Raw genomic sequence first — 15,057 nt, forward strand, 5'->3', positions numbered from 1 at the left:
AAGTATTCAATATTATATGTCCTATGGGCAGCACAAGTAAGGAGTTAGATACATATTGTCACTAGTGGAAGGAAAGTCAAAGCCTACGAAATGACACTGGCCAAAATACCCATTTGGTAAAGTCTCTTTGCCTCAGGAAAGGTTCCAGTTAGCTTTCTGTAGCTGTTAAGACTTGAGTAAAAATTGGTGGTCTAATTGGATGCAGTGTCAAGGAAAAACTTGAAGATGGTAAGTAGTTAGAAAGTGAGCTAGGAGATCTCATCTTGGTTAAAGTTATCAAATGAGAGCTCAGATTTTTGCAGGAAATAAAATCCTCCAGCGGGGGGCGGGGGGGGGGGGAGATAGACTTACCCATATAATCTTCTGACTGAATTGCCTAAGTGTATCCTGGATTGTCAGTAATGTGAAAGGACAGAACCAAACTCTGCAGTCTTCTTTGTAAGAGTTAGGTTTTGATTTCAGGTGAGTTAACAGTTTTTAGCCACACAGTTAGCACCTCTTTTCAGGAACATAACAGAAGGGTCTTGACTGTTTCACCAATTTAAGATACTAGATAGACCCAAAGGAGAAATGTCCCTCATTCATGAGAGGAAAGGGGATCACTAGAAACTTATATGCTGAAATGAGTAGACAAGTATTGTAACTATGTTCAAATATCAAAAGGCAGGTGTACTTATGAAGAATGGACAGATAAGGAAGTACAAGAGAAAAACACTAAGAAGGAAACCAATGTGAAATTCTGCAGTTGAAGAATTTAATATACAAACAGCAAAATAGTATTTGACAGTACACTAGTGGTGGTGAATCTGATGTTAGATTAACAGTAATTATTCACCCTGCAGTAAATATTAAAAATTATACAGAACAACTTGGTCATCATATTTTTTTCTTCAAGAGACAACTATAAAATTTGACAGTTTTCATGTAAAGAAAAAGAATGTTAGGTTGTCAGTATATCATAGGGGTTGAGTGCTTGCCCCAGATTCAAGACCCAGTCTGGGAGCCGGGTGGGGGGTGGGGTGGGGGGTGGGGGGTGGGGGTGGGGGGTGGGGGTGGCTGAGGCAGAGGATAGCCAGCCAGGAGTGGTGAATGATGAAGACAAAAGCTTTTGGGAGGCAGGAAGTTCTTATTTATTTGTTTGCTTGCTTATTTATTTATTACATTTTTGAGAATGTGTCTCTTATAGCCCAGGCTTGAAATTTCTGTGTAGTGGAGGATGACCCTGAACCTGTCTTCATTTTCCATGTGTTGAAATTACAGATGTGTGTGACTGTGCCTGACTGAGGAAAGAAGATGGCTGCACAGGGAGTCTCTTTAAAAAAACAAAAAACAAAAAAACAAAACAAACAACCCCCCCCAAAAAAAAACCAAAACAAAAAAACAACAACAAAGAATAGGAAATTTTAATTAATAAGATAGCTGTAGACATTCTTAGCCTCATTCTTTTCTGTTATCAGAGGACTAATATTATATTTTTGACCTAAATATATAAGGGTTTAAAAATTTTAAATTAGGCTTAATTTTTTTTTAAAAAAAAATGTGAATGTTTTGTGTGCATGTATATATGTGCACCACTTGCATGCCATGCCTGGTCCCATGGAGGTTAGAAGAGACCTATCAGATAGATCTTCTGGGACTGGGGACACAGAATGTTGTGAAACCACCATGTGGGTGTTGGGAATCAAACCCAGGTCCTCTCGAAAAGCAACAAATGTGTGTAACTGCTGAGCCAACCCCTCCCCCAGATGGTAAGGTGGGGCATCTATCTGGCTGTGTTTGAACCTCCAGTTTTAGTCTCTACTCAAGTATGACAGCCTCTGCTTAGTTTACATGTGGCAATCTTGTCTTGAAATGTTTAGGAACTCATTTGACATTTCTGTGTTGAATTTTTGTATGCTGTGAGCTTGTCAAAATTAGTTCGTTCTGGTAATTCTTTTCCCATTATTATAGATCCTTTGGGACATTCTACTTAAGACTGTCTTATGCAGACCAGGCTGACCTGGAATTAAACAGAGATCCCCTTTCCTCTGTCTCTTAAGTGCTGTTACTAAAGGTTTGTGTTAACACACCATTCCCTTACCTTATCCTTTTCAGTGCTGGACCTGCAGACATATGCCACCATGTCTGGTTTATTGGGTACTGGGGAAGGTCTGTGTTCCTGCTGGTCAAATACTTTACCTTGCCCACCCATTGAGTCACATCCCCAGCTCTGTAGTTTGTCTTCTTATATGCAGTTTTCTTGTATTTTGTTGAATTTACATCACTACTCATAAGTAATAATAATAATCCTGTAGTTTCCTCTTTTGTGATATTTTTATTTTGATTTGATATCAGGGCAATAATGGCCTCATAAAATTAGTTGAGAAGTATCCTCTCCCATGATTAGAGAAATTTGCAAGCATTAACATAATTTTTGCATGTTTGTTAAAATTGCTGCTTAAAACATGTGGATTTTGTTTTTTAATATGTATATATAAGTTTTTATTTAAATTAGAAACAATCTTATTTTACTTATCAATCCCAGTTCCCTGTCCCTCCTATCCTCCCATGTCCCCCACCGATTCCCCCAACCCCCCCCCCCCCCACACTCCACATGTAGGGTGATGCCTTCCAGGAGGGGTCATCTAAATCTGTTAAGCCATTTGGAGCAGGGACTAGGTCCTCCCTCCTGCCTCTAGGTTAAGGGAGTATCCCTCCATGGGGAATGTGCTCCCAAATTTCTTTTGTGTATCAGGTATCCATCCTGGTTCCACTGTCAGAGGTCCCTTAGACTGCTGAGGCCTTCTAATTGAGACCCATGTTCAGAGGGCCTGGTTCAGGCCTATGCTGGATTCCCAGTTTTGGGCCATTTTTGATGACTAAATCTCTTCCACATTGTCTTAATTTTTTAGGAGCCTATTTCATTAGTTTGTTTATCTGTTAAATTTCTCTACATGTTTTGGTGTATGGTTCATATAATTCTTCTATAGTCTTTAGTTAAGGTTGGCAATAATAATCCTCTCTTTTAGTTCTTGATAGTCTAGCCTAACGTTTATTTTATTCTTTAAACAATTCTTAGTTTCTTTTCTATTTGTGTTTTCATTAATCTGTATTCTTTTCTTCTGTTTGCTTTTGTTTTAAATTACTCTTATGTCTCCAGCATTTAATATTTTTGGTTTGGATTTTTATTTTTTGTTTTTTTTCAAGACAGGGTTTCTATATTTGGCAGTCCCTGCTGTCCTCAAACTCACAGAGATCTGCCTGTATCTGCCTCCCAAATGCTGGGGTTAAAGGTTCATGCCACCATTGCCTGATGAACAGTATTTAATTTATGTGTATGAGTGTTTTGTCGTATATGGGTGTGTACCACTTGCCTGCTCATTGCCCATGGGTATTAGATCACCTGGAACTGTAGCTATGGATGGTTGTTAGTTGACATGGGTGCTGGGAGTCACACCTGGATCCTCTTATATAAGAACAGTGAATGTTCTATCGAGCTGAGCCATCTCTCCAGCCCATCACCAATATTCTATAATGAAATGAAATACAACTTGTTAGGCAGAGGCAGGTGGATCTATAATTTGAAGCCAGTCTGCTCTACATAGTGAGTTCCAGGACAGCCAGGCTACATAGAGAAATGCTATCTCGAAAACCCAAAAAGTTTAAAAAAAAAAAAAAACCAATATCACTGTTTCATAGCTTCAAAATGTGCTTGGGAGATTGTAGGTATTAGTTAGCATTCTGCTATTTGTGTTTTGCTAAACTGTTTTTTTTGGGGGGGGGAAACAGGATCTTCCTATGTAACTGTGGCTATGTAAACCATTTGGCCTCAAATTTGTGTTGATCCCTCTGCCTCCTGAGTGCTTGGATTACTGGCATGTGCCACTTTTGGTGTTGTTGGATAATACATGGAAGAGATGGTAATATTCTTTTATTTTTTTTTTAAAGATAAAAGCAGTGGTTCTGTAATTAACTCTGATATGATGGAAAATAACAAGGAAGAGGTAAGTAGAATTTGAAACATTTTAAAGATTATTAATAATAAATTAGATTATTAGTCTTTAGTGCTTTCAGTTTTAATATATACTAACATTTCAGGCCACTGTTGTATGTACTTATTATTGTGATACTTCAGTTTGATTATTGTTGAGTTTGTTAAAGTGTCCATTTTTATCATGAAGTTCACTTTAGCAGTTTACTTTAAGGTCAGAAAAGGTTATTAAATGCAAGGGCTACATAGTGAGACCCTGTCTCAAAATAAAACCACTGGACAGCAGTAAACAGAAAATGGAAGAACTAAGTTGTAATTCAGTGTTTGAACACTTGCTAAAGGTGGTGGTACCTCAGGATCCACTCCCCTATCAGTGACTTGCTGGCTTGATCTTGTACAGGTGACCACAGTCGCTGTGAGGTATATTTTATTAAATATATGAAATTTTCAAAGAAGAAAACAAATCTTAATAAACAGAAGAACACATGCTAGGGGGTCTTTGGTTAAATATCTAATACCTTTACCACCTTAAAGAGACTAATTTAATCTTCAGTCAAGAAAACCTCATAGTAATGAGAATTAATGGTGTGTGTGTGTGTGTGTGTGTGTGTGTGTGTGTGTGTATGCGCGCACGCGTTGGGATGGGGACTGTTGGTCTGAACCTAGGACTTTGCAGCTTAAGTGAGGTACATTCCCAACCTCAGATTGTGTTTCTAAAGTTCCTTGAAAGATTTTTGGGAATACAAAATAATACTTTGTTATATTAATGTAAGAAAGATCTTCCTACAGGGAGATGATTGATTGTGGAGATGTTGTTACTGGGAGAGTTTTACTCACCTTTGTGTTTTCCTCCTCGTGTTTAGGGAACTAGCTCCTCAGAAAAATTCAAGTCTTCAGGATCTTCAAGGTCAAAGAGGTGGGTTCATGGTGAAAGGAGTAAATGTTTCCTTGCTTGCTTCCATGCTTCCTTCCTCCTCTCCTCCTCTTCCTCCTTCCCTCCCTCCTTTCTCTTTTTCTTCCCTTCCCCTCCCTCTCCTCTTCTTCCCCCCTCCTTTGTTTTTTTGGTTGTTTGAGTTACAGTTTCTAAAAATACAATGTTCTTTTTCTGAATTTACTTCAAGTACCATTGTTTTTTTAAATAACCCATTTTATACAAATCAAAATGCTTAGAGATGAGTCCTCTAATGCAATAAATTCCATTAGATCTGTTGTTCAGTTTCAGTTGAAAGGAAATTTTAGAGAATGAGTTACGTTAGTGACCCTTTTAATGCATAATCCTTTACAAAGAAGAGAAATGTTGAATTTCTTTTATAACAACATGGGTTTTTAAGAGTTATATGATGTTGTTTAGGATGGGGAAAAGACATTATACTTGCACATCATAAGAAGTTCAAAGAGTGTTAAGGTGTCTTTTTTCATTTGAATTGTCAAACTATCCACAAGGACAGGAATTATTTCCAGTTATACCTAAGACCTGTGGGTGGACAGCCCTTCCTAAAAATTTTCTGTTTGGTATTACTTGGTGTTGCCATTCATTCTTTATTTAATAGAACTGTCTCTTATTAAATATAGTTTACTTATTATTGATTTATTCTCCAAAGTAGTAATGTATAATTATTTCTTTAAAAATCCACTTGTTACCACAATATGTTTGTGTTCAGTGACAATCTTTAGTGATATGATAAAGGGATGCTTGTTTCCACCAGTGCCTCTGATGGCATCCTTGCTTTGTAGCCACTATTATATCTAAAGCTGTTAGTTATGGTCTTGGTATGTTGTTCAAATTTACCAAAATACCCGTAATCCTATTACCTTTACTTCTTTATAGGAAACCTTCAATTGTGACAAAATATGTAGAATCTGATGATGAAAAACCCATGGATGAGAATGTAAATGAAAAAGCTGCTAATGAGAATTCAGAAAATGATATTACTATGCAAAGCTTGCCAAAAGGTACTGTGTATTAATTTTTCACATGAAGTTAGGATGAAATATATTTTAAAATGACCATTGGTAGTGGTCTGGAAATCTATTAATTTGGAAGTGAAAACATGCTTATTTAGATTGAAAATGTGGGATAATTCAGTTAGTTTTGAAAAGAACAAAATGAAACATTTTTCTTTTCCTTTGGGTTTTTGTAATAAGGGTATGACAAAGTTTCCAAATTTCATTTGAATATGGAAGTAGGTTTAGAGGTTTAAGATACTCAGTTTTGACTTAATAAATGTCAGTGTTATTGCTTATTTAAAATTTAGTGGCTATTTCTGAAAACAGAAAGCATTTTATAGTCTACTTCAGTCTTACTGGGTTTATTTTTATGCAGTGCTGAGCTTTATTCCCAGCGCCTTTTGCATGATAGGCAAGCATCGCTGTCTTATACTGCATTCCAGCATTCCCTAAACATGTTCACTATTCAATAGATTTAGGTATATTTCTTGAAGTTATCCTTTAAAGAAGCTTTGTCACAGACCTTTAGACTGTCGTAGTCCTACTTGTGAAACATTGATTAGATTGGAGAGTAAAACGGCCAAATGGAGATCTTGGACTCTTCATTGTTCAATCCTGGGAGCTGTGTAATTAGATGATTAGGAAATGATAAAGGTCTTGGTGATTTTAATGGTGATTCAAATTGTCAATTTTTAGAATTTTGTTTTCCTATGTTCAATAATATATTCTAGTTTCTTAGCAGATGTTTTATAGCAGTATTTACTAAATCTGATTCTGTTTATATTTATGCTTATGACTTTTTTCAATTATGGAAGTTGTTGAATGTGAGTATGAAAGTTTGGGTTTCACTTAACTAGGGTAAGTTAGGATAATTAGGAAATATAAAATGAAAAATGAATAAAATAAAATGATGGAAAGAAGAAAGGTAGAAGAAGAAATTGATGGTGACTATCATTTACTTGGTTTTTGTAACTTATCTAGTAATTTTACATAGTTGTTTTGGTGGCTGTCAGTAGAAACAACTAATGTGGGAGTTTGGGTCCTAATAGCAGTTGCTCACTTTTGCTCACTTTTGATTTCTTGTTGAGTGTCACTGGGAGTGCTTCAGTGTAAGAACTAGGTATTCAAATCTTTCTTTTAATGGTACTGTAGTTGGAAGTTGGTATATGATGTTACCAACCTGAGAGAAACTTAATTTTATTTTTAAACAAGAACTGTTTCATAAGCTTACATCTGGATGGCTATTGTTATTGTTACAGTACTATATTGAATATGCATAGTCAGTGAATTTACCTCAGTTAGTACTCTAAACTAGTAGTTCTTAACCTTCCTAATGCTACAGCTGTTTACTAAAGTTCCTCATGCTCCCAACCATAAAATTACTTTTGTTGCTACTTTAAAACTAATTTTGCTACTGTTAAAAAAGAGTCATAATGTAAATGTCTGTTTTCTGATGGTCTTGGGAGACCTACCCTTGAAAGAGTTGTTCAACCCCCCCAACCAAGGGGTCAGGACCCATGAGAACCATTGTTCTAAACAATGTGCTATATAGTAGCTATTGCTTCTATGCTGTTAGAAGTTTAGGATTAAATTCAGAGCTCAGAGATTTTTCTCTACATTAGATTGAGAAGCACAGATTTCAGCCCAGGCCTATTTTAATCCAGTGTTACTTGGTACTCTTTTCTACCACCGCTTTGCTTCTATTTAGAAAAATCTTCAGGAAGGAACACTTTAATTATTTTTAAATCTTGAAAGCTCTTCCCTGAAAGTGTATACATGAAATGATTGTTATTTACAACTAACATGGGGGATGTGAGCATAAATTTACCACAGTCTGTAAATTCTTCAAGTCTCTGTGCTTTCCCAGCCTTTTTTTTTAATGCATGCCTCCCAGACTAAAATATTAATTTACTAGTTAGCTACTAATAATTTGCCAAAATTTGCTTGCTGAGTTACATATTCCTGTGTTTCAGAGGAAACTCTGATGATCTCCTGCTTTGACTTTTAATTGTTGCCAATAATGGCCACTTTAGTACTAAGCCCAGTAATGTAAGTAAACATTGCAAATTAGATCCTTTTATGATGCTCATTTTATTTTCTCTTTTCTCAGTTTGGAAGTTTTAGAGTTTATGGCAGGATAAATCCTTCCAAAACATTTTAGTAGACACCAGTAGGTAGATGATCTTATTCTATGGTTTATTGGTAGACTATTTTCACTTAAATGTCTTAAAGCAGACTTCAGTTTACAGCTCTTGAAGAACTTTGGAAGCTAGGGAAGTTTTGATGTCCTGTTGGGGAAATTGTGTAGCCTAGGTACAGCAGTAGTAGACTGAACTTCATGTCCTACCCCCCTCCCAGGCTCCTCCCACCAAAGCAATGTGAAAGTACTCTTTAAAATCTTAGTATTTTTTTTTTTCTAATTTGGACTGTAAGAAAAATAGGATGTCTTCCCCCATTTGCCAATTACTTTAGACTTTATAGTGGCCTTGGCATGAATGTTCATTTCATAATAGCTTTTGTGATAGGCACTACAAACATTGTGAGCTGGGCTGAGGCTTTCTATTTGATTGACACATTTCTTTTAGTTCATAATACTCCCCCCTTCTGTTTTTATTATCTCTAAACTGCAACAAGTAATTTGATTGTTGATATCTGGCCCTTTTACTACTACCCTGTGGTCCTTATACACGTACTAAAAGCTTGACAGAAACAGACTATGTACCAGCAATGTTGGCTTTATCTGAACTGAAGTCTTGCACTTCACTTGCACATTTAATATGTGTAATTGGTTTTTTAAATGAAATCATTCTAGGTACAGTGATTGTACAACCAGAGCCAGTGCTGAATGAAGACAAAGATGATTTTAAAGGGCCTGAATTTAGAAGCAGAAGTAAAATGAAAACTGAAAATCTCAAAAAACGCGGAGGTAAATACAAGTGAAAATGAAAAGAGTTTAAATTGCTGTCTATGACCATATTGGAAAATCTGATATGCTTACTAAAAATACCTCCACTTTTCTGCCCATTGTTTATTAAAAGCACTACTTAAAAATAACTTCTGTTTCTGTTTGCGCTCTGAAGCAAAAAGGTTAAAGTCTATTTTTCAAAAACACCTTTGCCTTCAGTGGCTAATAAGTTGTTGCAAGAAGCATAGCATTTCCTCTCTATATGCTGGTTCTAGAATATTTACATGCCAGAATAGTGTGAGTGTCCTCTTCATTGGGAGCAATTTAAAGGTTGTGCAAAGAATTTGCCTGTGGCCTCCATGTAATTTCATACATACTCAGAGCAATGCTGTGTACAACTGTAGAGCACAGTCCGGGGCTGGATACATGGCTCAGAGGTTAAGAGCACTGGCGGCGGTTCTTCCAGAGGTCCTGAGTTCAATTTCCAGCAACCACATGGATGGCTCACAGCTATCTGTAATAAGATCTAGTGCCCTCTTCTGGCATGAAGGCATACATTCAGACAGAACACTGTATAATATTAAATAAATAAATCCTTTTTTTTTTTTTTTTTTTTTTTTTTTTTTAAATGCCAGTCCCTTCATTCATGACAAGCTGAAATTTCTGGATGAGGTCAACATTGTGTTTTGGTTTGTTCTTCATGGACACTACAGTTGCATTGCAACAATAAGTAGAAGAGATGGGAGCTAGAGCTAATCAGCCTCCTTCCATCTGTCAATTGCCTCACTCTGTGTCTTCCCTCATATACACGGCCAGATTATCTAGCCATCTGTAGAAAGAGAGCATCAGGAGAATTTACTCAGAAATCTATTACAGTTGCGTTTGTGTCCCACTTTTTGTGTGCATGTGATTTTTAAATTGTGCCTATATATACTTTTTGGGCAGAACAGCAGTCAGAATCTGTAACTATGAGAGGAGTGCATCTCAAAAGTAGAACACGACAGTAAATTTCCAAGTGGCAGTGTTACACAATTGTCCATTTAGCATTGTTTACAATACATAATTATGAAACTATACCGAGGTTCTTAAATTTTTCCTTTTATTTTAATGGTATGATGATTATCTTGATAAAACTAGTACCTTTATTTTCTGTACTTAAATAATTTGTTAGGATGCAGGTGAAAAATCAAGAGACTGTTCTTTAGGTTTTTGTTCACAAGAGGGTGTTCAACCTCTTTGAGCATAAAAATAATTTCTTAAAGTTTTCAAATTCATAGTAAGAAAGCTTCCCTTTTAACAACATAGGTCAGCAAAGCTAAGGGACTATTCTTAAATCTTAATCGTCACATAAAAAAGTAATGGTAAGGACCAGTAACAGTGTCTTTCTGTTGATGTGGGTCCCATAATGAAATCAAATGACTATGTACAGCATTGTATTAAGACAAATGTCTGGGTGCTGTCTTTTAGGAAGAGGCTCTAGAGCAGTCAGTAGATACACCTTGAAGACAATAAAAGGAGAAGCCACAGTTGCTTGGGAGGGAATTCCTAGTGCCATCTTGTTAATGCTGCTGTTGCTTGGCTTTAGCAGACGTGTTGCTGGAATATTGTTGGATGTTCTTTGTAAGAATATTTATAAAATGCTTAAGGGGCTATGTATGTTTGTAGTAATATGGTAGTGCCTAAATTGTCTTGTTTATTTTCATCTCTGATTTGCATGTCTAAGCTGTCAGGAATCTTAAATGAAATATAATTTTAGGGCTACTAATATGTCAGTGTGAGAAGAAACCAGTGGTTTGAGAGAAAGGATGGATGTAGTTAGTATTCATACATTTTAGTAGAGTAGTTCTAAAATGGAACTTGAATTTAGAACACTGTGAGAAATGTGTACTTTATATATAAAATAATCTTTATTTGGAACAAAATTATTCACAATAACAAAGCAAAAGTACATTCAAGAAACTTAAACTATCTTAGCCTGCTTTGATATATTTTGCCCAGTTAAATTGTTTAAAACTTAAATTACATAATTTTTCTACATGGAAAAATAATTTTATTCTCCTTAAAAACACGAAAATATATTGAGCTAATAAATGAAAATGCCTCTTTTCCATTTACACAGTTACAATCTTTAAGATACTTCATAACTAAAAATCAAAAATTGAAACCTACATGTACAGAAACAAGTAGATAAGTAAAATAACATTTCAACATTTTACCATATTTGCTTCAGATCTCACTTAAATAAAATATTGATTCAGTCCTACTCTCATCCATTTTCCCTTCTTCCTACCCCACAGGTAATGATTATCTTAAAGTTTTATGCATGTGCATGTATGTGCATGGTTATCTATATTAGTATGTGAGTCAAAACCATTTTTCATTTTGAAAAAGTATAAAAATACTATTTTCTTTATATGCTTTGGGAGTGTTGATTTTTGAAATTTATCCATGGCAGTAAATGCATGGGTTTAGTTTCATTGCTCTATACAGTGTTGTAGTAGTATAATGGACTGCCCTCTATTTTCCAAACAAGTAGTAGTGTCTATCCTTATCTATGATTTCTTTTGCCCATGGTAGAAGAAAAATCTCCAAAGGGTCACCAAGTTAAAAAGAAATCATGTGTACTCTATAAACAAAAGCACATGGATGTTCATTGAATAGAATTTAACATTAGATGAATATTCAAACTGTACCTTTCATTTGTCTTGTTTACCTTAAACCATTATTTAACCTGAACAAGTCATTATATGTTTTTTCTTTTAAAAATATAACAGACTACAAATATATCTAAGATGAAAAACATTGACATAGGACACTGATTTCTTGTGTAACAGCATATATAGCAAGCTTTCAGATTCTCTTTTATGAAAAAGTGTGATTGTGTCCTTATACTTAAATTTTTTAAAACACGTACAAATAAAGATACACTAATATTTAGGTCCATGGTGCCTTGGACCTTAAAGCTAACAAAAATACAAAATAAAGAATTACATGGTGAGAAATATTCACGGTGTTTTGTTTTATTTAGGGGTAGATTCAGTCACACCCCACCAGCTGTCTCCTTTTAATTTTTGAATACACATTTGCACTGATTTACTTTGAAGGATTATCTTAATATGTAATTTGGATCAAGGTCTTCATTGCATACCAGGATCATTTGTAAAACATGGTCTTATAGTGTTTAGAGGTAGGAATTGCTTTCTGTTGTCTGTCTCTGTTTCTCTCTTTGTATCTTCCCTTCCTTCTTTCCTCCTTTCTTTCTTGAGACAGGGTATCACTATGTAGCTCAGGTTAGACTTAAACTTCTAGGCTCAGGTGGTCCTCCTGTCTCAGCCTCCCAAAGTGGCTGGGATTCCAGATCTGTGACTGTGTTGTTGTTTTCTTAAGATTCCTCCAATGATTTGATATTCTCAGAATGAGAAGAACTCCCTTGACATAGCTAGGGATTAAGAGTAAAGTATGAGTAGCTGGAGAGATGGCTCAGTGGTTAAGAGCACTGGCTGCTCCTCCAGAGGACCTGGGTTTAATTCCCAATATCCAAGTGGTTCACAACCATCTTTAACTCCAGTTCCAAGTGATTGATTCCCTCTTTTTGCCCTCTGAGAGTAACAGATGTAGTGCAGGCATACTCTCGTACACATAAATAATAATAGAAAATTTAAAAGAAAGAACGAGGCAGGTGAGGTTTTCTGCTTATTTTTTCTTGAGTAAGTTGTCATTGTCTTGTTCTCATGCAGTAAATATAAAGTGGAGCCCATCTCTCAGACATTATGCTTGCTGAGAAGATGTCTTATTTGCATTTGCCATGATGTCATATCTGCCAATAATAGACGTGACTGACAAGGAACAGGCCATCTAGTAGGAAAGGAAGGTAATTGGTGATTAGTAGTGTTGAAGTAAACTTTGGGAATTGGTAACAGCATAAATTACCCAGTTTTTATGTACCATATTGGTAGGATCTGTGTAAATAATTGTATTTAAGAAGCCAAACATTTATGGCATGTCTAACTTAACTGTAGAATTGAAAAAGAATCTGTTCCACCATTGCCATTTACTTCTTCATTCTCTAAGAACTGATACTGAATTTGTTGGCATGGAATTAGCAAGTGCATAAGTGTGAATCTGTGTGTGTGGTGGTATGTTCCTGTAATCCCAGCATTGGGGAGGCTGATACAGGAGGGTTGCTGTGAATTCGAAACCAACATGGGCTACATTTCACGTATAAGACCAGTCAGGGCTACATAGCAAGAACCTGTCTCAAAAAACAAAGAGCTTTTAACTTAATTTTAAGGATTTCTTTATAGTATCTCTTTAGGTTATATCAACTTGTAATAAGTGGGTTTCACATCTGTATGGTGAATGTAGTTAATATTTATGTCTCAGAATCTGCCACGTGTTATGATCTTTTAACAGGTCAGTAAAATTAACCTTTTTAACCTGTTTCCAAAATGTCATTTTCCCAAGGATTATGAGATACATTATCTCTAATAAAAAGGTTGTAAAATTCTGGCTAAGGCAAATCTTTTTCTTCTTTGAATGTAAATATGTGAGTAATGATCACTCTTTCCTCCTAGAAGATGGACTTCATGGGATTGTGAGCTGTACAGCTTGTGGACAACAGGTCAATCATTTTCAAAAAGATTCCATTTATAGACACCCTTCACTGAAAGTCCTTATTTGTAAGGTATGTAAAGATTTGGTGATAAGGCTTTGCTCTTTGGGGGGCTCCCGGGTGTGAGAAACCCAGATGTATAGAGGAATATCCTGAAAATGGCCCTGACGTGAGAGATGCTGTGATCGTGGCACATACTGGAAGCTTGTGTCATTAGAACTTGGGAGATACATGACACTTAAAATCTGAGTTAAGAATTAGATTGGTTAAATGGGATTAGTTTAGCGTGTTCTAGATGGGTGGCATGGTATTCAGAAGTTGGGAGATGAAGGAGAGCTAAATGTCTTCCAAAACCTGTGCATATGTGTGGTTTATAACTTTCTATCTTGCATAACCTATTTCTCTAAATGTCCATGTCAAACATAAATTTTAATATGACTAGGAAAGAAACACACCCCAATTTATTTATTTTTTTTTTTGCGGGGGGGGGAGAACAAGATTGGTTTCTCTGTGTAGCCCTGGCTATCCTGGAACTCACAGAGACTGACCTGCCTTTGTCTCCTGTATTGTGGGATTAAAGGTGAGCGTTATCATACCTGGCCAAACACCCTGGATTTAATTCCAAATATCTACAATACCGAGGTTGCAGGATCTCTAGCTTATATTGAATTAAGAGTTATTTTGTGTTAGCTTATTTCCCAATAAAAAGCTAACTACCTTTAGCCGAGAGTGCTGATGCACACCTTAATCCCAGTATTTCGGAGACAGAGGAAGGTAGATCTCTCTGGATCCACAGTTGAGACCCTGTCTCCAAAAGAAGAAAAAAAAAAAAAAAAAAAAAGTCCCCTTTGAAATTCAGGCCATTTTTTCCTTGGTATGCTAGATCTTTTGTGGCATTAATTTTTGATAGATTCTGATCTCCACAACTCTACTAAGTTTAATTTTGTACCTTACAATATTTCCCCTTCTTTACTAGAATTCATTTCACCCAGAGGCCTATCCAGAGTACCTGTTGTTAGGTTTGAAGTTCTGACAGCCAAATCTTTTATCCCTGGGTTCGAAATTTGCTCTCTTTCCTTTACCTGATTGCTGTTTTCCAGTTTTCTATTGGGTCTGTCTGTTGAGCAGTGACTATTTCACTAATAACAGAGAAAATGTCCCTTTCCCAGTGCCATTGGAAAGGGATTAGGTTAATCAGACTTGAATTTGAATAATTACCTTGCTTCTTAGACAATTACATTAGATATTGGATATTATTTACCTGTTAATGAACCTTAGACTTCTCCATCATGTTATCTCCTACCTTGCATGGTAGATATTTCGAGACTTATTTATTTATATATATATTTATTTATTTATTTATTTATTTATTTATTGTAGGTTTTTTTGATTTTTGTTTTTTGTTTTTTGTATTTTGTTTTGTGTTTTTTTTCCAAGACAGGGTTTCTTTTTGTAGACCTGTTTGTCCTGGAACTCGTTCTGAGTATCAGGCTGGCCTCAAACTCAGAGATTGCCTGCCTCTGCCTCTGCGTCTGCCCGGATTAAAGGTGAACTCCACTATTGCTGAGTGATATTTTTGAGATTTAAAGATACAACACAGTAACTGTATATGTTGACTATTCA

At 35.9% G+C, this 15,057-nt stretch overlaps 1 protein-coding gene across 9 annotated transcripts in view; it reads left to right on the forward strand.

Annotated features, from left to right (window-relative positions):
* Atrx (ATRX chromatin remodeler) overlaps positions 1 to 15,057 on the forward strand; it is a 150,973-nt gene that overhangs the window by 48,857 nt on the left and 87,059 nt on the right. For 6 of the 9 annotated variants that reach the window (XM_051179455.1, XM_051179454.1, XM_051179456.1 and 3 more), the window contains 5 exons: positions 3,928 to 3,983; positions 4,834 to 4,886; positions 5,799 to 5,923; positions 8,730 to 8,843; positions 13,397 to 13,506. In XM_051179455.1, coding sequence (XP_051035412.1) covers positions 3,928 to 3,983; positions 4,834 to 4,886; positions 5,799 to 5,923; positions 8,730 to 8,843; positions 13,397 to 13,506 — 458 coding nt within the window. The remainder of the gene's footprint in view (positions 1 to 3,927; positions 3,984 to 4,833; positions 4,887 to 5,798; positions 5,924 to 8,729; positions 8,844 to 13,396; positions 13,507 to 15,057) is intronic. The other 3 variants (XM_051179452.1, XM_051179453.1, XM_051179458.1) reach the window with 3 other exon arrangements.

Source organism: Phodopus roborovskii, unplaced genomic scaffold, assembly GCF_943737965.1.
Source record: "Phodopus roborovskii unplaced genomic scaffold, PHOROB, whole genome shotgun sequence".
Lineage (NCBI taxonomy): Eukaryota > Metazoa > Chordata > Mammalia > Rodentia > Cricetidae > Phodopus > Phodopus roborovskii.